This window comes from Schistocerca cancellata, chromosome 1 (genome assembly GCF_023864275.1).
Source record: "Schistocerca cancellata isolate TAMUIC-IGC-003103 chromosome 1, iqSchCanc2.1, whole genome shotgun sequence".
In the NCBI taxonomy this organism is placed as follows: Eukaryota; Metazoa; Arthropoda; class Insecta; order Orthoptera; family Acrididae; genus Schistocerca; species Schistocerca cancellata.
The window spans coordinates 243,458,288-243,484,090 of record NC_064626.1 but is presented as its reverse complement, the minus strand read 5'-3'; the positions used below and the strand labels follow the sequence as shown (position 1 = coordinate 243,484,090).

General features: G+C 39.3%; 1 protein-coding gene across 2 annotated transcripts in view; it reads right to left on the bottom strand.

Moving 5' to 3' along the window:
• LOC126170109 (zinc finger protein 236-like) overlaps positions 1 to 25,803 on the bottom strand; it is a 224,136-nt gene that overhangs the window by 43,500 nt on the left and 154,833 nt on the right. For both annotated transcript variants that reach the window (XM_049920698.1, XM_049920697.1), the window contains exons 20-21: positions 21,931 to 22,278; positions 6,668 to 6,861 (exon numbers count right to left, since the gene is read on the bottom strand). In XM_049920698.1, coding sequence (XP_049776655.1) covers positions 6,668 to 6,861; positions 21,931 to 22,278 — 542 coding nt within the window. The remainder of the gene's footprint in view (positions 1 to 6,667; positions 6,862 to 21,930; positions 22,279 to 25,803) is intronic.

The following is a 25,803-nucleotide window of genomic DNA, read 5'->3' as shown; positions in this document are numbered from 1 at the left end:
ACATTGTTTAATTTCTGGATCTTGAATTTTATGAGTAAGAATACCTATCAATACCAGGGAAAATAAACTACTGATAAATACAAAAAATTAATAAAATTTGAAGTCATAAATAAAAAATGTGTAATTGTAATGTCTTAATAGTATAAGATTTGCCTGTGGTTTATGGACTGTATGTATACTGATAAGACGTGTTTACGTTATTTTACATTATAGAATATAAATACAATAAAACCTCAGAAAATGCTCTTAAGATTATAAAATCTAGAAGATCATAATGGAACGCTATGTTGCTTTAAAATGTTTTAACCCTACAATACATGGTGGTGCAATATGCATTTTCATTCAGTTTCCATTGAAATTATAAAGCAGCAATACTTCATACGGCTCTATGCTCACAGCAGTGATACATTGCTGAATCACCACTTTCAGTTGTTGCTTTTATTACTGACAATTTTCACAGTGCCAGTCTTCTGTGTGATGTAATCTTTGGTGTGGACATTGTACAATCATGGTGTTGAGTACTGAGTGTTTGAATAATCAATAATTGTTGTTGTAGCTGAAGGTAAGCACTAAAACAATAGGTTTTGATAGGCTAATTTGTATATTTTATATATAACAAGCCTGAATCTACTATGCTTCAAACCAGGATATTCATGAGCTTACAAATTTGCTTGTTATAGGCTGATACACTATTGCATAAAATGAGCCAAGAAACTCTTGCATCCTGCTACTTTGGTGGTTCAGATGGAGCTGATTATCGTAAGTCGTCACCATTCTATTATGGCGAAAGTGAACTACCATCAGTTACAAAAATGTCGCCAGTGGACAAGGAGTTTCTACGAAATAGGTCTGGGCTTAATTTTACTGAGGATGCCCAAATTTGTTCACACCATAATACCTTGTTGATGACGAAATTTCAATTCCTGCAGAAGACATTTTTCAACCTGTTTGGTAAAGAAAAACATGTAATCAAGAAGGCTTTAACACCAATAATCACTGAAATGTCTGATAGGTTGAAGTTACTGACTAATGAAGTTTTTAAATCTGGTCATAAAATTTGTACCAAACGTAGGCATGAAGTGGCCCAAAAAGAATCACCCCACCACGATAAGTAAGAATCACCCTTTACTGAAGTCATGAATGTTGTTGATGCTTGTTTTACTGCTCATATTTGATCACCATCACTTGGAGAGTCACCATTCTTCACTGATCAGCAATAGGGATTCAATGGGATACATAAAGTGCACAAGTTCTGAAAGCCCAAGGCAGCATTACTAAGGTAATTGCCACATATGCTGGTGTGAGGCAAGTAGATATTGCTCAAATACAAACGGAAGAGTGCCAAAAATGTAAAGATATGGGCATCTTAATTGAAGAACTTAAGATTAAGCTCCAAACTTCAAGCAATTGCAGTAAAGTTCAAATTTGGACCCTGGCCCCAAATAGCTGGACTATTGAAAAAACAGCTGAAGAATTTGCTATTTCAACAAAAATGGTGAAAAATGCTCAGAAACTAATGATGGAAGATGGGATTTTGGCAATATCTGCAAACCAAAAAGGGAAAAAGCTCAACGATGAAATAAAACAAATTGTCCTCACTTTTTTTTTAAGATGAGTTTTTCTCGTTTATGCCTGGGCAACAAGGATTGTGTTGCATTAAGCATAAATGGGAGAGATTAACAAGCAGGAACGCTTGCTTCTTTGTATCCTGAAAGAAATGTTCATTGCCTATTGTAAGCAATATGGAAATCAACTGAGCTTCTCAAAATTGTGAGCTCAGGCTGAAATGGTGTACAGCAGTCGGTGTATCTGGATCACATTCAGTAGGTGTTTGTGCAATTTATCAAAATGTCAAATTAATATTGACTCCAGCAACATCCATCCAAGATGACTACAAATATTTGATGAGAAAAAACTGTATGCAGTATGGAAACAAAAGACTGTATGCTGAAACGTTGTGACAAATTTCAAGAAAAAAATGCGACTAGAGGCTTTGCTTGCAGAGGCTTTTAAAGAATATGACCCTCAACAAACAATGGAATACAAGCAATGTGTCCATACTGACAGACACATTAGAGATGTGTCAAAGAACTGTTGAAGATTTCATGGAGGCACTGATGTGTCAAAACAAAACTGAAGTGATCTCTTGCAGAAAATGAGTTAATTATATTGATGGATTTGCTGATAATTATTCATTTGCTGTTCAAAATACCGCGCAAGAATTTCATTGGGAGATTAGGCAGGTCACATTACATCCATTTGTTGTCTCTTTTGGTGGCAAAGAATGTCAGATTATAGCATTTGTATGATAAGCAACTGTTTCCGTCATGATACAATTGCTGTTCAAGCCTTTCAAATAAAGTTAATTAAAAAGAAAGATTGAAAACATTAAGAACATTTATTACTTTAGTGATGGTTCAGCTACTCAACATAAGAATTTCAAAAATTTCATCAATTAATGTAAACACAAAAAGGATTTTGGCATCACTGGTGAATGGAATTTTCTGGAACAAGCTACGGTCAATTGCTTTGTATGGCACTGGGAGAACAGCAAAAACAGTATAAGCCCATGCTAGTCTGCAGAGGCACTTAGATAACCAAATATCAACACCATATGATTTGTTCAATTTCTTTGATGATAGTATTCCAGGCATAAAGATTTTTTATGTACCAAAAGAAGAAATTGAAAAGATTCAGCCTATCAAGAAACAAGGAAGTAGCAGAGTTGTTGGTGTTATCATTACTACATATAAGATCCAATAACAGGTGTTCTCAGTATCCACCATAAGATGGCCATATGGAAATTGCGATTGGTTTCACTAGCAATTGCAATGACTGATGTTAACGACTGATAGCCACTATGTTACTACTGTAACTTTCTTCAAAGTCATAATTATCAGTGGCTCCTTTTCACACTCTAATTCTTCCCACATTTTTTAAAGTTCTATTTTTGTTTTTTTATTATTATGGCTGTCATTGTTTCTTAAACAGGTTGTTTGAAACTTGCATATTGAATTTCCATACGCACCATATTCCTATGTGCATTTTCAGCAACTAGAGGCACTGTGGCACGGCCATCTTGGTAGAAACAGCCAATTGCAAAGTCTGCCTCATTTCAAATTATATCAAAAAATATGTAGGGTAGGTGGGGATAAAAGTACCCGTGGGGCAAGAGTACACATCAAGCTTTCAGGCCCCAAAGCAGAAGTTCATTACGCAACCACCAGGCAGCACACACATAATCATCTTTTCCTCATTTCTATTCTGGAACCTTGGGGCAGTCGGATGCTTGCAGCTGGTGTTACATGAACTAAAATCTAATTAAAAATTAGATGAATCTGCTCTTAGAACTGGCAGCTCTCAGCTTTCAATATCTGTCTTGATCTACATTACTTGTATGTGTTATTTGTAGATTGCCGAAAAGAAAATAACAGAATGGAGTAAAAGTATGCAGCTGTAGTGGGGTAGAAGTTCACTGTAGTTTGACTTGTGTAGTCCCTTCTAGAGTACTGAAGCATATTTTGTTCCTGTTTATTTACCTTAGGTGCCTCGTTGTTAACCTTAGAGACTTGAAATTTTTTTTCTTTTCTGCAGTTTTTATTTTGTTGGATATTGGTTTTTTCAAACAATGGTACCACTCAAACAGACTTCTAATACAATCACATCTGCCATAAAAGCATTTTTTTTCCAGAAACCGACCAATAACATTTACTCAGCAGCCCGTAACAGACCAGCTCTACCACCAAGCTGTTGGCCTTATCAAAAATGTGAGCCCAATATGGCAAACAGCCAAAGCTATTGGGTTTTCAGAGGCTGCCTTACAAAAACTTTTAATACTGGCAAAGATAGTACTTGGCTGAAACACAAAACCTTTCTCATTGGAGGAAGAATAAACAATAGTGCAGCATTACATTTTCCATAATACACTTTTTTTCAACCTTGCTCTCAGATCACTGCAACATGTGTTTTCAGGCCCCCCCCCCACACACACACAACTTGCTTGTACAGACTTCGTCCATGAGCTTATGAAAGGAGAGAAATTGTCCTAAGAATGGACTGAAACACCAGTGAAGCATGCATGATGGAATTTAACAAGATTCAATTAAACAAATATGTTTACAATCTGGAGGTCGTCTTCAAGAAATTTGGGTTTCCTCTTGATCGTATTTACAACATGGATGAGGCAGGTGTTCAAATGATGCCTAACAAGTTCCTTAAACAAGTAATTACAAGAGGGAAGAGAAACATGGGGAAAACAGTGGCTGCAGAACAGTGGCTAACAGCCACTATTGCCTGTTCCTTGAATACTGTGAGACACAGTGTCCCATCCTCCTCCATTTTTGCACAGAAGCGATTTGAACCCTTAAGTGATAAATGGAGGTCCAATGGAATGTGATATGGCTATATCCCATAAAGGCTACATGATAATTATGTTTATTACATGAGTTAATCGTTCATATCTCCCACAAAGGCCTGGAGGTAGCTTTGTTTGCCAAAGACAGCCACATACACATGCTGTTTGCCACCCCATAGCAGCCATAAGACACAGCCACTTGACTGCAACTTTTTCAGGCCTTTCAAGGCACTTTATGACACAGTAGATTTGTGGAATGTGTATCATCCCAGGCAGGTCCTGAGCTTGTATAACAGAGCTGAACTGGTGAAAGTGGCATTTTAAAAGGCAGCTACTGCTGAAAATACTGTCGCAGGTTTCAGAGCAACGGGAATTTTTCCTCTCAATCAAAACAAATTTTAAGATGCATATTTCACTGTAATGATAACCTCAGAAATAGCAAAATATTTGGAAATTTCACAGTGCTATTTAGGATGATGATGATAGTGATTAAAAATACTGATACCATAGGCTACAGGGTTGGTGAGGGAAAAAAGGCAGGAAAGAATAAGGTCTGAAAATTAATATAAATCATTTCTTTTTGTTTATTTTTTGTCTCCTAGTATTATTAAAATGTAAATAATCCATAAATGGGCGTACATTTAGAATAGGTATAATGGTAACTGTTGGGACATATTGTACGTCAATAAAACAGATTGTAATTCTGATTAGTCAGAATATGTTAAAAGTAATTTTTTCTCAAGGTGTCTTCATGTGTAATTTTCACTAAGCCATAAGTATGTATGATTCCTTTTGAATGTAATAAATGCTACTGCTCCCTTCCTATGCACATTTTTAAGATTATCATTTTGATGTTTTATTATTTGGATTGTAATGTACAACTGTTTTTCTAATAAGTTGGTTGAAATTTTGACTGTCATGTACTTTTGCCTCTAAACTATTTTTACTGTCATACATTATCTAAATAGGTTGGTTGAAGTTTGTGTATGGAAAATTCCCATATGCACTTCAGCAGCCCCAAGTGCAGCAACTACACCCTCTTTGATAGAAATATGTAACTACAATTACTGACAATTTTTGTAGAGTATCTGTAATGTGTGATCTCTATGTTACTTGTATAATCTGCTATTAATCCATATATAGGCAGTAATTCCTCCCAATTTTATTGTGCCCCCCCCCCCCCCCCCCCCGCACTTCCTTCAAAATTTTATATTCATTGAACTATCTGTAATTTGTTTATGCCATGTAATATTGTATTTCATGTTTTGGATGAAATTTACGTACTGAGTAATTTCAATTTGCATCACTCCCTATCTTAAAAATCTAGCAACTCTTTGGAACGTAGTAGATTTTGCTTCACTACTACAATGTGTGCGTGCAGGTGTCCTCGCACACGTAGCCCCCCCCCCCCCCCCCCCAAATACACACGTATCATACAACAATCATGCCTGATGTCATAGGCATAACTATCACTTGATGACTTCAGAAGTTAAGTCCCATAGTGCTCAGAGCCATAACTATCACTATTGCCACCTACTGGCAAAATTGTTCCCCTCGTACCATGTCTAAGTGCCTATGTTTGTTTGAGCACTGATGGTATTATGGAATGGAGTGCGAAGTGACAAGATATTTTGTACTGATTTTAGCAGGTATGTTTCTCATGCCATATATCTGGCAATGGGGTTCTCCTGAAACATTTTTGCAAGCAAGACAGTTGTATTACAATTTATTGGCAAAGATGGTCACAGATCTCCTGAGCGGCTTTTTATCTAAAGTGTCAACATTTTTTTTGTTTTAGCAACAGTGCAGTAAACAAAGTAAATTGTGACTCAAAAAGGTTATACTTATCTTTTTCTACAACAATCCACTACACATGCCAAGGAAGAAAACTACTACATTAAGGTGTGCTCACATTCATGTTAAATGTTTTGGTATTGGCATTTTTTGCTTGATGAGCAGGTTACACCCACAAACTTGTTCCAATATTCAATAATTTAAGCATGTTAACAAAGAACCATTACTGGTACTGGATCTGGTCCCTGAATTCCTGTTAGTGGACTTTTATGTTGAAAAACTCACTAGTTTAAACTAAAAAGGCAAGAGCCCCATTTCTGTTGCTGCAGCAAACATACAGCCAATTTTCCCGACACTGCTTATTTCTAAATATCTAGATTTTTTAAAATTATATGGAATATGAGACACATTAAACATGGGATACTGACAGAAAAAGGTACTTCCACAAGTTTACTGTGGTTTGATACTAAAGATAAGGTGGAAGCTATAAAATTATACAGGAATGAGAGGAATACTTACTTGTGCTGTTTTTCATCTACTAATAACTGATTCTGGAAGCTGTCACCCAGTAAAGCATAATTTTCATCAACTACTTCCTCAACGGTAGACTGAGCCTGCTGTACTTGCTCACCGTCCTTGGGTACTTCATTTTTCTTCGAAAGATCTGACTGTGGCAGCATGTTCGACAAAGCTAATGCCAATGTATCAGGAGCCTGTAACAAAAATAATACTACATACTGCACAAGATTTCAAAAATACTGAAGTAAAACAAGTAAATGAATAGCCATTATCCGACTCCTCAAAAAATAAAGGCATTCATATTGTATTAATATTCAAATACCTTTATGTCTCAGTGGCAGCAATATGCTGCTTATTTTTGTAATCTGCATCACTGAAATCCCACAAACACCTATGCAAAGCATAGAGATTAAAAAGTGAATATTATTCTCCATTCCCCACTCCATATTTCAGTTTGTCTACACTCTACGAACATGCATAACCTCAAAACTCATGAAACTAGTGTTGCCAAAGTTGGAACACGCTGAAAGTGTTTAGTTTCAGCGACGAGTTGCGCAAACGCGCGGCACGCATGCGCAGTGGTCAGTAGCGCAGTTGCCTGCAACCTAGTGTCGTGTAAACTAGACTGAACATGTAGAATTGCCTGACATCATGTGCAAGTACCCTGCCACAAGGGTATTCACACCTGAGTGTGAGAATATTGGGAGTAATGGATTGAGAGAGCTTCATTTATGGCTTTAGAATACGAGAACTCCGTTACTTACGTGATCCTATCTAGCTACAGAAAGTTTGGCTAAATCAATAATGAAATGTATCTTAGAAATTTAACTGTCTCTACTATTTTTTATTTGGGGACAATAAACTGCAGAATTTTAAAAATCAAGTTATAGATTATAACAAAGGGCTACCAGAAGTGCTGCAAAAAAGTGAAGCCCAAACAGAATTACAATTTGGATGTACATTGTATTACAGGGAAGCACTGATGATCCGCGGAAGGCTTTTGATACTACTAAAAGGAATAAAATGTTTTCCATTCTTAGGTAGTGTGGTATCCACTACAGGGGCAGATGTGTGGCCCATTCTCTTTATGCAAAGCAAACTGAAGTAGTTAGAAATGATAGTACGACACCGTAGGAAGAAAGTATGGAATGGTGTAAGGCAGCGTTACCCACTTTGAGCACTAATAAGCAATTTGGATATAGAAGTGGCAATGAAGGAAAAAAGGGGTAGCTCAATATGAGGATTGTTTTTCACTGACAAAAAAATAGCATGATATCATCTGCTGCTGCTATAGCAGTGGCTAGCAAAAGTGAACAGGGAGTGAGTTTAGTGCGTAATGAAATGAAATGTGTCATAGTGGACAGTTATAATATACACATAAAAAGAAAACTAAGGTAATGGTGTGTGCATAGGTGCACTTGCTGGATAGCTAAATGTCAAATTTGGACATAACGTTTCAAAGAGATATAGGAATTATTAAGTATAATACACACAGAATGAAGGTGCAATAAAGGCACAGTAGCAAGGATTGCACAAAACAAAAGGACTTTTTATAAAAAGAAACAACTACTTACATCCAAAAATATAAACCTTGAGATCAGAAAATTGTTAATGAAAAGATACATGTTAAATACAGCTCTAAATTGATGCAAAACATGAACAGGTTTTAGGTTAGAGGGTCTCAGGGAAATACAAAAAGGACTTCAGTCTCAAAGGGTTCAAGTTGAACACAGGACGAACTGAGATCTAGGAACCATCAGTATAACAGTTTTAAATTGTCATAGCAATGTTGGGATAGTACTGGAGTTCCAAGCGCTAATAAAAAGCACTGATGCCGAGATTGTTATAGGAACTGAAAGCTGGAGATAAATTCAGCTGAAATTTTGGCGAAGGGCCAAATGGTGTTGAGAAAGTATAGGGTAAATATAGTTGGCAGTGGTGTGTGTGTGTTGCTATTAGAAGTAGATTATCTTGTAGCGAAACTGAAGTAGATAGTTGCTCTGAGTTGGTATGGGTAGAGGTCAGTCTTGCCAACAGGAATAAAATAGTAATTGGATCCTTTCACTGAACTCCCAACTCAGATGATACAATTCCTGAAAGGTTCAAAGAAAACTTGAATCTAATTTCAAACATGTACCCGATTCAAATAATTATAAGGTGGCGACTTCAATTTACCGTCGATATGATGGTGAAAATACGTGTTTAAATATGGAGGTATGCACGACACATCATCTGAAATTGTGCTAAATGCATTTTCTGAAAATTATTTCGAGCAGTTAGTTGATAAGGCCCCTCAAATAGTAAATGGTTGCAAAAACACATTTTATCTCTTACCAACAATAATGTGCCTAAAATGTATACAGGGATTAGTGGACACAGGGTTGACGTAGCGAGACTGACTACGGTAACTCCCCAATCCATCACAAATAAATGAAAAATATATCTATTCACAAAAGCGGATAAAAATTCTGCTTGATGCCTTCATGAGAGACAACATCCACTCCTTCCAAATTAACGATGTAAGTGTATACCAAGAAACAGTATCGGCAGCAGTTGAGAGATTTATATCATTAAATTGACAAACAATAGAGCTAATCACCCACAGCACACAGAACATGTCATGATAGTGTTGCAGAAACAACGAAAAAAGCATAGCAAATTTACACGATTGGAAAAGATTGGTGATCTTTTACAATAGTTTGAAATCCAGTGCAGATTTCAATGTGAGAGTTTTTATGTTTTCACAATGAAACTTTGTCTCAAAACCTGGCAGAAAATCCAAAGAGATTCTGCTCGTATGTAAAGTATGATAGCGGCGATTAAGGTTATGGTTGTGTTATTTTTGAACATTAAGTGCCCATCTGACTTCAGAACGTGCTAGGGGTTTAGTGAAGATGAGGAACTGGGGTTGTGTGTGTGTGTTTTCAGTGTGTAAGCTAGTGCTTGGTGTTTTGCGCACGTGTTATTGGCCCCTAAAGTGGCGCATTAGGCTTAGTTTTGTGCACCTGTGAGAGATTCTACTGGTTCTTGACCTAAATTCTGAATGAGAATATAGGGCGAAGTTTGTGTTGTTTTGTAAAATTTTGTGGATTTAGCCTGAATAAGTGTGTAGATGGTGGGTTGGCCTAAAAGTCTCTCATACGCGTATTGGGGATGTATCTGCCAGCGCCTATGATGACACAAAAAACTTTGTTTTAGAGACGCAGCAGTCTTGTTAGTTCTGTGTGTGACACCATAGATCACACTTTTGAGCCATACAGGATGACCAGAAGTACGAGCTGGCACCAGGGGAGGAATTTGGATGGAACGGTTAGTCTGTTTCCTTCCAGAAGGGGATACAACCTACAAAAAAGAACACACCCTTTGTCTGCTGCAGTGGTGGGATGTTTGTTCCACGTTAGGCGTTGATCGATCTCAATGCCCAGATTTTCACAAAAGTTCTCCAGATCAAGTCCCTGCCACCAGTGTTGAGTTGTTGATTAGGGAGCTTGATTTTGGGGGAAAAATAAATCACTTGGCACTTTCTGAGGTTAATCTTGACATTCTCTAAATAATCTTGTGAAGATGTTACTGAAGTTTGCGATTTGTTTGGAGGAGACTGTGACTACTTTAGTAAATGGTGTCACTGGTATAGAGCACAATCTCTCTACCGATTTGATTAGGCCGAAATACTATATCAACGTTTTGGTAAATTTTGATTTCTAGACCAGCAGCCCTGACACTAAGTTTGCGGAAAATTCAAGAGTGGTAGCGCCTTCTGCCCTTGACAAATACTGGTGTTCCGCTGCCTAGGTGGTCATATTTGATGGTGTAGTTTCTGACAGCGAATTGGTCTTCAGGCTTCAGGTGTGATTCTGTCAGACATAATACTGATGGAATGCCAGTATACCAAATCTCCCAAAACAGTTTTTCTTGTTTGGCATTCCAGGTTAAATTTTCATTCTGTTGGACCTATGGAGATCCACAAAAATATGTTACTATCATCATCTGCAATACCCATGACTTTAGTTAGGCCATTAGGCGCAGTATGAAACTTTGCCCAAGTGTCCTTAAATGTGGATAAGCGTGCATTTTTTTTTTGCTGCATACAGATGCCGCAGATCTCTCAGCTTATTGAGAAACGTGGCCGGTTGAGTGCTAGTGGAAGACTGTGGTTGTTTGGTAACTGTCTCTTCATCCTGGGATAGGGAGTGCTGATGTGTGGAGTGCGGGGCGGACAGGCGGCAGTGGCCATCAGGATATGGGTAAGCACAGGGACTGCGACTATTGATGGTGGCAAAGCTTGTACTTGTGGGTGTGGCTGAGGCAGCAGAGCTCATGGTCGCTATCACAGCTGCAGTAGTAAACCATGAGGACAACAGCAGGTCATGGCTTGCGTTTGGCTTTAGTTTTGTGGGGCAGCGGCTGTAGTTACACAGATGGCTATCTCTGCAAAATGTGTGCTTTGCTGGCTTGTCATGGTTTTTAGTGCACATGCTACAGAGATGGAGGCCGGCAAATTTGATACACCTGGATGGTTGGCAGTTCTCAGCACTATGAAGGGGCTGCTGGCACTGTTGTCGCTGTACAGGGCCTTCAGGCTGCTGATGTTTTTCAATAGTGATGTAGCAACACAGCATGTGTTTTATTGCTTACAGTTCCATATTATTCTCCATTGGTTGTAGCACAGCTTTGAAAGACACGTGCTTTTTGTGACCCTTTCCAGGTTTTGCTGGATCAGAGCCACATGTTTCTTCTTTAACCTCAATTATTTTGAATTTGCAGAAGATTAAGTCTGCCATAATTTCTGCTGGGTTTGCGTTGGGAGAGAGCCCTTTGATCTCCGCCTTGAAAGATGTCTAGCTTTGCTGTGAGATATGTGTGATGGGGCATGTTGTTCTGTTTAAAACAGTCCTATTAGTTTTCTGCAATTTGGTGGTGCAGAGGCTGAAATTTAACTGATGTGCTCCTGCATGTGGTTTTGAAGCGACCGTTCAACTTGGGGCAATCTGTTAATAATTTTCATAGTGCCATCTTATTGGCATTGTTAGGTTTCCTTGAACAGCACCATCCCTACCAAGGACACTAGGCGAGTCTCTGTGTAGCACCACAGGCCCTGATGTAGGAATTTCCCCACTCTCATAGGAGCAAGGAGAATGCCCTATGGCAGTTTCTGACTCGAACATGTTTGTAGCAGATTAGACAACTCACAACAAAAGCACCCCCACACCTGCGGGCACCGCACTGCCAGTAGACCAGCAGCGGCTGTACCACAATAGGACCACACCGAAGTCTTCACACAACAATTTTGCCGTGCCGAAGCAAAGCACGCACTTCCAACACGTCACGTGACAATTCTGCTATGTTGTGTATACACGATATACATGAGTAATCTTGCTCTGCTACAGCAAGTGTAGTATGCTTGAGGTCCAGCAGAACAGCGACCAGCAGCAAAGTGTCCACCCACCCCAAGTCCACTCCCCCAAATTGCTGCAATACAAGGTGCAAGATACAATAAATGTCTTCTCCAAGCAATAGCAATGGAAATACTAATGATGACAGTGTTGCCAAAGCACAGTTACTAAACACAGCCTTTCGAAATTATCTCACCCAAGAAGATGAAGTAAATATTTTAGAATTTGAATAAAAAGCAGCTGCCAACATGAGTAATTTAGAAGCAGGTATACTCGCAGTGGAGTAGCAATTTAAATCACTTAATAAAAGCAAGTCTTCTGGTCCAAACTGTATACCAATCAGGTCCCTTTCCGAGTACTGATGCATTAGCTCCATACTTAACAATCGTGTACAATTGCCCTTTGGATCCATATTCAAAGACTGGTAAGTTGCACATGTCACACCATTATTCAAGAAAGTCAATAGGAGCAATCCATTAAATTACAGGCCCCTATCACTAGTCAATATGCAGCAGTGTTTTGGTGTTTTGGAACATATATTGTGTACGGACACTGTGAATTACCTCATGACGAACGTCCATTGACACAGTCTACAAGGAGTTAGAAAACGCCATTTCATGAAACACAACTAGCTCTTTAGTCACATGAAGTTTTTTAGTACTATCGACAAAGGATTTCAAATTGATTCCGTAATTTTAGATTTCCAGAAGACTTTTACATCATATGTCACAAGTGGATTGAAATCAAATTGCGTGCTTATGGAACATCATCTAGTTATGTGACTGGGATCATGATTTCCTGTCAGAGATGTCCCAGTACATAGTAATTAACAGAAAATCATACAGTAAAACAGAACTCATTTCTGGTGATCCCCAAGGTAGTGTTATAGGCCCCTCTGCCATTCCTGATCTACTTAAGTAATTTAAGAGATAATCTGAGCAGCCATCTTATTAGGTTGCAATTTATTGTCTAGTAGTCTTCAGAAGAGTGCTGGCGTAAGTTGTCGCCAGCACACTAGTGGGCAAAGAGGAAGCACGAAGATTGATAAGCAGGTGCAGGATCAAGCACGCCTATCGCAAGAGGCCAGAGACATGCCAACAAGCAACACGCCACCAACGCTCTCTTGACAGTAAGTATTTAGGCCGCCGCCACTGTTCGGAGGGTCTCACTGACTCACTCATCGAGTCTGGCGTCTGGCAGCTGTCAGTACAATCGCAGAGCAGGCTTAGTTCACATCACAGGTTAAGACAGTACATAGCGACCAGATTTGTGACTATAGTGAGACTGAAGTTTGTAATAGCAAGATTACCACTATTGTCTGCAAGAGTACTATTATTGAAGAGCTTGTATTAAAACACAAGGACTCAAGTCCAGTTAAGTAAATTTTCATGTAAATAAAGAATTGTATTACTCCACATGTGCATTTGTGTTGTAGAATGATGATACCGGCACACCCATAATAACACCCTCTTCCTTGCTGTACAAGACTCTGCAGTGGCGACGAAGATAATTCAGTGGCGATTGCAGATAATCAACTTGGCCGAAGATTTTGCTTGCTTCTCTTGGGTTTTAACTTGCAGAGGTGATCGTGTTCAAGTGTTTCTATTTGCTAATCTGTAGTTGAGTTCTTGCATGTATTCCAGCAGGGAAGCCATACAACTAATCAAATTTCTCTTTTCGTAGGCTTTGCTTGCTTTTTGATATAATGTGTTTGTGTAAACTATGAACCCCTCCAATCTCATTTTCTTGCAATCCGTGACCTGCCTGTTCCTCGCAATTTTTCTGAACTGCAGTTGGTAATAGGCAAGATGACATACTATATTCGGTTCATACTGAATGCTGATCACATCACGGCTTCATTGCTTCACAAAAATGTATCTTTTGTGTGTGTCAAGATTCACTTCAGGAACTCAAAAATGCTTTGCTTAGTGACAGATGTTAAGTGCATTTTCACCCTGCCAAGTCAGTAGTTTTTGCGAGTCGACACTTCTTCCTGCAGAATCAGTGCTGTGCTTTCGCACAGAATTGGTGCACAAGATTGACCTATTGCTGTTGCCTCACAGTTTTTAACTCAAACTCAGTGCAATTATTCTCAAATAGAAAAAGAGGCTCTCACTATTGTGTATGGTGTGACAAAATTCCATTACTATCTGTTTGGTTACAAGTTCTATTTTGTGACAGATCACAAGCCTTTGCAGTCCTTGTTTCATCCGTCGAGGCCAGTTCCTACAAGCACTGCTCAAAAATTGGTCTCATTCATTGAACAGTATGCAAAACTCAGTTGTATGTCGATATTTTGCACGTGGACATAATCTTTCAGTTCAACAGGGTGCGATTTTAGTTCAAAATGACAGTGGACAATTGTGTGCACTTATTCCCAAAGTGTTGAAAAAGGATGTGTTGCAATTATTCCACCAAGGAAATTGAGGAATTGTTTGCACCAAACAGTGAGCATGACAGCAATGTACTTGGCAGGGCATGGATGCTCATATTGAACGAATGACATCACAGTGTCGTGCATCTGCGGAAACCAATCTGCTCCACCACAGACATTATCAGCTTGGCCTACGATTCAATCGCCATGGCAACAAGTGCACATTGACATTACAGGACCATTTGGAACACCCATTGGTTCATAGTGGTGTACTCGTTTAGCAAGTTTCCATTTGTGGTGCCTATGAACTCTACCACGTCACGTAGCACCAGTCATGTGTTGTTCTCCATATTTTGCATAGAAGATTTGCCAGAAGTACTTGTGTTGGACAGTGGACCATAGTTCACTTCAAGTGATGTTGAACAGTTTTTTGAAAGAAATGGCATTTGCCATCTAACAAGTGCTCTGTCTCCCTCCCCCCCCCAGTCCAACAGAGAAACAGAAAGCTTCGTACGCACTTTTAAACATATCGCCAAGCTTTGTACCACCCACGCATGGGAACAGGTGCTGCAAATCTTTCTTGCCTCCTACTGCTCCCACCCACAAGATGGATCATCATTGGCGGAACTTCCACATGGCTGCCGCCATCGGGTGCTGCTATCCTTGCTACAGCCACTGCAGCATCCGGCACTGCCAATGGTCCGCAAGTATCGCTTTGCACCACGCGATCTCGTTCTTTTTAGGTTTTATGGCCATTGTGGGCACTGAGAAAGAGGCGTGATCCAGGAACACATTGGCTCCTTTATGTACTCGATGGCAGATCCTGATGGCTTGCAGCGCCACCACCAGAACCAAATTCGTGCGTGTCGTTTGCCCCACGATTCTCCTGCTTTTCTTCCCCCAGATTCACCGTTTTATGGGACTGTGCAGCCTTTGCAGCTGCCCGCTGGTGCCACCAGGGCACCCCAACAGGAGCAGATGGACGATGCGCCCTTGCTCCCAATGTCCTCACTCGCTGACCCAATGGACATGGACCCACCGTTGCCGTCGCTGTCATCGCCCCAGGACACGTCCTCAGGCCTGAGCAATTGCCCAGGCAACAGTTTACCGGAGGATGTTTCTGTTGCCTCGCAAGCCAGACGGTGGGGTACAGTTGGGAGCACGCCATCCTCCAGTCACAATTCCCAGCTCATCTGTATGTCCCCTCTCCCACTCCCCCGTTGTTGTTAGCACAATGGTGCAGCATTTCCGGGAGGTGGAAGGGGGGGGGAGGGGGGGGGGATGTGGTGGCATAAGCTATTGCCAGCACAATGGTCGGCAAAGTGGAAGCGAGAAGATCGATAAGTAGGTGTAGGATTAAGCACACCAATCACGAGAGCAGCCAGACACGCCGACAAGCAACACGCTGCCAATGCCCTCTCCAGAGCAATATTCAGGCTGCCACCACTGACCGGAGGGCCTCACTGCCTCACTCAGAGTCTGGCGTCTGTCAGTACCATTGCAGAGTGGGCTCAGTTCAAGTCACAGGTTATGACAGTACATAGTAACCAGATTAGTGACTATAGCGAGACTAAAGTTTGTAATAGGAAGATTACCTATACTGCCTGCAAGAGGACTATTACTGATAAGCCTGTACCCCAATACATGGATTATATTCCAATTAAGTAAATATTCATGGACCCGTATTAATCCACGTGTGCATTTGTGTTTTGGAAAGACAATACTCGTCACCCATAGCAACATTCTCTTTCTTGCGGTACAGGATTCTACAGAGGTGATGAGGATACTACAGTGGCAACGAGAATACCACAAGAAGATCAAAACCAACTGTAAAACTATTTAGAGAAGATATGTGTATGGTGCAAAAATTGGCAATTGACCCTAAATAATAAAGAGTGTGAAGCCATTGACATGGGTGCTAAAAGGAATCTGTTAAACTTCGGTTACCTGATAAAATCAATCAAATCTAAAGGCCATAAATTCGACTAAATACCTAGGAATTACAATTATGAACAGCTTAAATTGGAAAGAATACATAGAAAATGTTGTGGGGTAGGCAAACCAAAGACTGTTTTATTGGCACAACACTTAGAAGCTGGAACAGCTCTACTAAAGAGACTGCCTACACTACACGTGTTTATTTTCTTTTGTAGTACTGCTGTATGCTGTGGGGTCCTCACAAGATAGGATTAACGGAGTACATTGAAAAAGTTCAAAGAAGGGCAGCATTTTTTGTATTATCGAGAAATAAGGGAGATTGTGATATGGACATGATACAGGATTTGGGGTAGCCATCATTAGAACAAAGGTGCTTCTCGTTGGGATGGGATCTTCTCATGAAATTTCAATCACCAACTTTGTGCTCTGAATGTGAAAATATTTTATTGACGCCAACCTTCGTAGGGAGAAATGATCATTATAATAAAATAAGGCAAATACAGGCTTCCATGGAAAGACACAGGTGTTCTTTTTTCAGGTTGTATGCATGGACAAGGAAAAAAATTACCAGATTTTTCCTGGATGTCCCACTTAAAAATACACTTTTTCAGTGTTAAGTGACAGAATACTTTCTCTCAGAACCGTAAAACTTATCTTATGATTAGGGCTTTATACACTAGTGTAGAACTTTCTGGCACTTAAAAAAAAATGAACCCCCCCCCCCCGGAAAAAAAAAAAAAAAAAAAAAAAAAAAAAAAAAAAAAAAAAAAAAAAAAAAAAAAAAAAAAAAAGGAAAAGAAAAAGAAAAAGAGAGGAAGAGAGAGAGAGAGAGAACAAACCCACGTGCATTTTGGACAGATCTTTGATGTGCAGCAGCATTCACTGCATGTTTTTGTATTACGAAAGTATACATTTGAATTCCACCAAACAAAGCATGTTACTTTCTGAAGCATTGAAATCGAGACTGTGATTGCACTTTGGTAAGGCAATCATAGCTGATGTCATTTTCTCTCTCCAGCCGATTATAGCAGATATTCAGAGCATAGGACATGTGACGTAGTCCACCAATAGCAACCAACATCACTGTTCAGTAGTGCAAACACACAAATAGAAAGAGTTAATGGTTTAAATTAATATACATAGTGTAGCTACAAGTAAAGCTAAGCTCTCCCATATAGTATTGGTCGTTTTGCACTTTTAACACTTTAATATACATCACACAAATGTACCAGTAAGATTTTAAACAATACTACTTCTAAGTTGTTGGCCCTCACAGTGTTACGCTTTAAACGAGAATCAAATGCTCTGCGATTTAAGAAATTCAAAGCACATTTGCACACGTAACGTAATTCATATTGAGTAAAATGAAATTTGCTTTGAAAGTAACGCTTTTCGACCACCATTTGCAATATTTTCTTGTGACCTGTTAAAATTCGTTTCAGCAGTTGTCAGAGAGTGCCAGAAAATGGCGTTACTGTGTGTGTGTGTGTGTGTGTGTGTGTGTGTGTGTGTGTGTGTGTGTAGCTATGACGATGTATGAAGCCTACACGTTCCTACCTATACAGCATTAAGAGGTCTTACATTACATCGTAAATGAAACAGAACATGAGAGGGTACTCCAAGAGCATCAGAATTTTGTAAACCGGACAAGCATTTATTTGAATGATCGAAGGGATAAAACAGAAGCACATTCATTTAACGATGAACATAATGTCACTGTGGAAGCAATTCCAGATGAAGTGTATAAAGACATTTAAGGTATGCAGAAAAGAAAGATATACGGAGATTGTGTGGTTCTGTGGTTCAATAAACATCATTAAACCTGAAAGAAAAGTAAAACTGGGAATTTACAAAATTGTATACATAATGAGTCAATAAAATTTTTCTGACTTTGTGACCATATTGTCACAACTACCGACATTTCAGTCACTGTTGCAAGTGATCTTCTTCAGGGCGTTTCTGTTTATCGCTGAATGAGAAAACTTTGTTTCTTATATACCTGAAGACACGGCTGTTATCTTATTCTGACAGGCTATTAAAGATGAAGGGGAGGGATGTTAGAAGTTCTTTATTGGTCTTTTATTATTTCTTTTTATTGATGGCAACTCGACGTTGTGATTGGTGTTTGTATTACGTGTTTGTGATTGGTGGAAATCGGTGAATGGAAAACCAGGTCGCAGTTGTGACGTGGCTTTGTTTTCCTGCTTTCTAGTGCCAGCTGAGGCCCGCCAGTACTCTACGTACCTGCGGCCACTGCGGTCTCGCATGCGCCTGTGTGTATTGCTTCACAAGAGCTGTCATCCTGAAACGCTGTTTTGCTGGCAGCCAAGACATCGGAAGTCAGTACCCATTCTCTGTTCATGCTGGGGGGGGGGGGGTCACTTGCTATTTCTATTGCTTTTCTAACCTCCCTCCTGAAAGTAAGAGGCTGTTCCACCAGTATGCAAGCTTCACCAAAATCAATCTGTTTGCTGCACTTGTCTTTGCCACCGCTTACTTGGTATGTTGCCTTAGTCAGCTATATCTTCTACGTTCAGATATCTGTGTACTGATGGGTTGCCCCATCTTGCCTACATACACTAATCCACATTCGCACCATTTGGTGAGCCACACAAATTCGTACATTAAGGACGCCATCTATTTTGTAGAATGTTTAAAAGCATATCTTTGCCACAGATCTGATGATTAGCTTCGACATGAAGTCTTTGTTCATGAATGTACCAGTACAAGACAACGAACATCCTAGAGGAACACATGGCACCCGATATCTACAAGCTAGTGTGAAACTGTTTAACAACTACCTATTTCAGATGGAAAGGGGAATTATATGAGCAGACAGTGTAGCTACGGGCTCCCCCCTCTTGCCTATTGCACAGGGGCATTTTCGTGGAAGCATCTGAAGAAACAGTGCTCCAGCCTGCACCAGTATGCCCAGAATGTTGGCACCGATATTATGGTCGTGTTACCTTTGTTATCTGGCCACATGGAGAGGAAGAGCTGCGAAATTTCCACCAACACCTCACAACAAGCAGCACAGCAGAATCCAATTCACTATGGAGATAGAAAAGAATGGGTTGCTGCTCTTCCTCAACTTGGAAGTTCACAGAGAGCCTGAAGGTAAACTGGGCCATAGAGTATATAGGAAGCCAACCAGTACTGACAGGTACCTACATGTCTCCTCTCATCACCACCCTACACAAAAGAAATATGCCCTGCACACTTTAACCAAGTGGGCTCACAGGATCAGCAATAAGGAACGTCTAAAGAGTGAACAACAAAACCTCAAGTCCATTTTTGATGCCAATGGTTATGGGATGAAACTAATAGATAAAACTATGCTGACAAAGAATGGAGGCAATAGAGGAGAGCAGAAATAAGAACAGAACATCACTCTGTTACTATATGTTCAAAGTGTCACGGAATGGGTTGGTTAAATTCTCTGCAGAGAAGGCACAAGCCAATTTTACGAAGCAGCAACAGAATAAAAGATATTCTTTGAACAATAAAAGATGCAGATGACAAACTACATGCTGCTGTAGTTTGTGAAATCAGGTGCGAATGTGGATTAGTGTATGTAGGCGAGATGGGGAAACCCATGAGCACATGAATATCTGATCTCGAAAGGTATACCCAACTAAGAAGACACACCAAGTCAGCAGTGGCAGAACACCAGGATGTGTGTGGCAAACAGATTGACTTTGGTGAAGCTCGCATACTGGTGAAACAATCTCTTACTTTCAGGAGGAAGATTAGGGGGGCAATAGAAATAACCAAGTGACACAACAACATGAACAGAGAAGACTGGTATGGACTTCCAATGTCTCGGCTGTCAGCAACAACAGCATTATAGGATGACAACTCACATGAAACAATACACACAGGCATCTGGGAGACCACAGTGACTGCTACAAAGCAGGAAAGCAACACCTCGTCAGAACTACCTCATAGTTTTCCATTTGCCGATTTTCCCCAATCACAAGCAGTAATGCAAACACCAGTCACTAAGTTGTGTTTCCAGCAATGAAAAGAAATAGTACAAACATCAATAAAGAACTTCTAACATCCTGCCTCTTCATCCTTAACAGCCTATCAGAATTGGATAACAGCCACATCTGCAGGTATATAGGGAACAAACTTTTCTCACTCAGCAGTAAACAAGAACACCCTGAAAAAGATCACTTACAACACTGACTGAAACATCAGTAGTTTTGCATAATGACAATGTGGTCACAAACCCAGAAAAATATTACTGACTGTGACAATGGCCACAGAAGCCTGTGTTTATATACACACAATGTTTATGCCTGGATGCCAATTCCCCAAATTTGGTAAAATGTTGGATTTACTCTACTCTACACAAAGAGTAGTCAGATAATTAACAAAATAGTATAGATACATCAGCCTTCTCTCCATAAGGTACAATATAGACATTAAATTATCATAAACCTCATATAAAGACACATTTTAATCAGGCAGCCTCAGAAGTGGATATAGTTCAATGGACTACTTGAACTCTGTGGACACATACATGAATACGAATTACTGCCTTGTCTAGGATTCTTCATCAAAATTATCGGCAGCAGCACTGGATGCATTTTCAAAGCCCTATATGGAGGAATAGTTATTGACATACACATAAATGAAACAAATCAATCTTCATTTTAAAGATGACATTATCCTTTATACAAGTGGTATAGATGAGCTTAAAATACAAGATTGGAAATCATGTACAATACAACTAAAATAATGCATAAAAAGCACCCCAAAAATCAAAATATACTAATTATTAGTAAAGCCAAAGAAATAGTTTATGAGTTTTTGTACCCACAGCAGTTGATGACAACTGAATGGACAGAAAAAGAAACAGAGAAATAAAAATGGCCTCAAGTGCTTCTGGTAAACTAAACATGTATTAGAATATTACATTTTTGATGTAGCTGAAATTGAAGGCTTACTTTTAATGTGTTGTAAGTTCTGACTTACCACAGTGAATGTGGATGTTTTTTTAATGTGAAAACCATTATAAAGTGAGGGTTGCTCCGTAAACAACTGAGGTAAGTATCGTGGGAATTGCTTGGAGAGACAAGAAAACTGAAAATTGGATTAGAGACCAGGTCGGAGTGGAAACTGTAATTTTAACTGTAATGAAAATGAAAGAGAGATGACTGGGATATACAACCAGGTGAACAGATTGCACATGGATCAAGAAGGTTCTTTACTGGAGCCCAAAACTTATGAGATCAGCATGATAACCCAATGGAGGTGGGATGTCATAATAAAACACACAACAACAACAACAACAACAACAACAACAACATGAATGTAAAAGGCTGAAGATAGTACTGCATGAAGTCAGGAGGAGCCATCCATTCAACAGTGGATGTCATATGTCTGATGCCTTTTTTGAGTAAATTGTCTTTAGCAGCCTGCAATAGTTATTAATTTAGAATTAAACTACAGTGACTAAAATGATAAGTTGAAGAAGTTACTAATAGAGAAATTACTGAACAAGGAAAAAAAATTAACAATAGGTCAATAGGTACTACAAGAATACTGACCTGTAAATTTACAGATAAGAAAACAGATGTATCAAAGCCTTGTGATTCAAATACTTCTTCAAGTGTATTTCCTTCATGAGTTTCAGAAGTACTCTGCACAACTACTTCTTGCTCTGCTGTAGTGGTATCAGGCTGTTCATCCTGTGTTGCAGATTCAGTATGTACCACTGGTTCAATATTAGCATGTGTTTCAGAATCATTGGCAATAAGATTCTCCACTTCCTTCACCTCTATTTCAGAAATTGTAATTCCTGGGTCTTGGCAATTTCCATTTGCTAATTGCGTAGCATCTGAATCATTTCCAAATATTTGCTCATTGAGGGTCCTTTCCAGTTCCTGAATATTTTCCTGAAAATAAGAAATAGTTTTCCAGTAATGTGATCAAATTATCTATGGTTATTTAATATTTTAAAATTAAATCTTGAGTTGCTATAAAAGTTCCCAGATAAATACGAGATCAAAAAGATTCCGTTTTGCAGCGTTGTTGCAGCATTTAGGCAACATAGTGGAATTCCATATATAAGCACCGACGTGTAAGCAAGGCATAAGTGTGGCAGTCATGTGTCCGACGTGTGTGCAGTAAAAGTGAAAATGTGAACTATGGTGATGTTATTGCCAAATGTGTTCAAACAGGACCAACATACTGTTTTTCTTTTCTAGGCTGAATAGACATCTATAGGAGAATGAAGAATGTGTGGGGGACAACATGTCTGTCAAAAACCACTGTTGCGGAATGGTGTGCCAAGTTCCGTGTTAGGTGCTGCTGTGACATGATAATGCACACTGCCATGTTGCAAATGTTGTAATCCATAAGTTATGCCAATTTCAGTGGGAAAACACTTGATAACCCACCCTACAGTCCTGACTTCTTCCCATGTGATTATCAAACCATCAGTCCCTTAAAAAAGACCTCAAAGGGTCAAGAATTCCTGCTGGATGAGCATGTGCAGTAAGCAGGAATCTGTGTTGTACCAAACAGATATCTTCAGCCTGGTGTGTCTGTGGGATGATTGCCATAACGCTTTTGGCATACTGAGTTTGGACTGTACAGCCTTCGAACTGAAACCTTTCAACTATCCCTCACATTTTACATCTACATAATGAATGAACAAAATGGTGTTATAACTTTATCCTCTAGGGGATGGATAGATATCAAATACCACAGAACTAAGTGTTAGGCAGTAAAGTAGGTGAGACAGTGAGACAATGTTTTTATCGATGCTCTGTTGTCAACAATTGCTGTATACCATTTGGTATAAACCGTTCTTTGAAACTTCAGAGAAGTATATATGCAGACTGAAGTGACAAATGTAAATTTGTACCAAAGCTGAGATTTGAACCTGGTCTCCTGCTCACTAGGCAGATGCACTAACCACTATGCCACCATGGCACAGTGGCTTTGCATAAACAGCATGGACTATCTTAGTGCGCTTCCCACATAAGTCCAAGTTCTCTTTTATACCTCAGCCCACTTGGTATTCCCCCTAAACCTGAACAGCACTGCAAAGGCTCTCCAGCTGTATTGGAATAGCACCTCAATGAAGAATGAAATGGGATCCTGCCTGAAGTCCTGGCATAGATGTTTTAACCAAATAAAACTATATGGTTCTGAAGACTCTTTCAAGTCCCAAACATTTATGATGAATATATGCACTATGTATTTCAAAAATTTTGAGACATGAAAAAGTTTCTGGAAGTATGGAGTTCCATTTGATTAAAGCACTTATGCCTGGGTTTCAGGCAGGACCCCTGTTTCGTTCAACATTTAGGTGCTGTTTCAATACAGTTGAGAGCCTCTGCAGTACTTTTCAAGTTTGAGGGGAATACTACGTGGGCTGAGGTATGAATGGGAATTTGGAATGAGGAGGGAGGCATGCTAAGGTAGTCTGTGCATTACTGCAAAGCCACTTTGCCAGGTTGGCATAGTGGTTAGTGCGTCTGCCTAGTGAGCTAGACACCCAGGTTCAAAACCTGGCCTTAATATACATTTTCATTTGTCACTTCAGTCTGCATATTTATGTCATAAATGTTTGGGACTTGAAAAGATCTCTGGAACCATATAGTTTCATTCTCTAAAGCAGTGGTTGTGATGTCTCCAGTGCATTCTACTTTCCAGCTTGTACAAATGTATCCAAGCCCTGTCAGCTGTTACAAGGTTGTATAACAATTTCACATTTTCTTGATCCACTAATTTGAGCATTTCCTTTCACAAATTGAAACTGTATGAAATTCAGTGGAGAGTGTTTGACAGCTAAATGTTCATGTAAAAACACACACATTGCAGTCTTTGATACACCTACAGACACTTCTACTGCATGGTATGTCATATGTCAATCTCCTCTGATGGTTTTTAGAACAGTCAATTTTGGTCGATCTTCACAAAATTCAGGACTGATTGAAGCACAGATACAAAGAATTTCTGCAAATTGATTATAAACAATGTTTTCTGAGTGTGATTGATTACCAAAAGTTTAATGAAGAGATATAAGGCATTGTTGCTGAGGGAGACTTAATTTGTTAATTGACATCTATTTTCAAGTGGGTAATAATTCAGAATTTTTCAGCATTTCTATGCTGCTCTTCCTCAAGTCAAACAAACCTGTGAGAATTTGTAGTGCTGTTCTTTGTATGTGTTCGAACATTTCCTCTTGGTGTTATCTGGCTCAGGTCCCACACATTCGAGCAATATGTCAGGATGGATCATGTGAATGTTTTGTAAGCAATATGTAAACTGCATTCCCAGGACCTTATCAGTAAACTGGAGTATGCTTCATGTGTTACCAATGAATGAACCTAAGTGATATCTCCACATATTGTTACACACTTGACTGATCCAATTGTGACCATTGATATTGTAGTCATAGGATACTTCTTTTTACATTTTGCTTTTTACATTTTACTTCTGAGCATTTAAATTAAGTTGACAAGCTTTGCTGCAATCTGAAACTTTACTAAGAACTGACTGAGTGCATTTGCAGCTTTTCTCAGACAGCACATTACTACAGAAAACTGCAACATCTGCAAAAAGTCTGAGGTAGTTATTAGTATTGTCTACTAGACCATTAACATACAACAAAAACAGAAAGGGTTGCAACACACTTCCCAGGCACATGAAGGTACTTCTACCTCTGCCCATGACTTTCCATCCAACATAATGTGCTGTGGCATTCCTATCAATAAATCTTCCATCCTGTCAAAATTTAATTTGTTACTCTGTATCATTATAATTTTGATTATTAGTGAGTGCATGGTACAGAGTCAAATACATTTCGAAAGTCAACAAATGAAGCACCCACCAACTGATTTGGGCCATGGCTAAGTACATGAAAATTGCACACGAGCAATAATACAATGAAGAAGAACATGAGATCAATGACATTTATTGAAATGCTGTAACTTTTTTCCACTCCCATGTAAGAATGTCTTACATTCTAGGCAGCAGTTCGCCAACACTGATAAATGATGATTATTTGATGTTGAAATTCAATTTTTATTTTTCTCTTATGGCTGACAAGTTTAACTTTAAAATGATGGTTGATTACTCATATAAAGAACTGATGTCCTATATGCAATGCTATGCTAGACGACATGATGCAGGACTGATGGGGAAATAAGTGGACTATGACACAGATATTGGGTGGTCTACTTGCTAAATAAATGGAACCTATTTAGTACAAGGTAATATCACTGTGATGATAATGGAGATGTCCTGATGGTCATTTTTTGTCACATTAGGTGCGGACAGACCTCTACGCAGTTTCCACATTGTCTGGAGGTAAGTATATGAGAAGTTCAGTCCAATAATTGAACAATTATACATGCTAGTTTTATTATTTATGAGTGTGTATGCCATTCCCCACCCCCTTCCTCAGT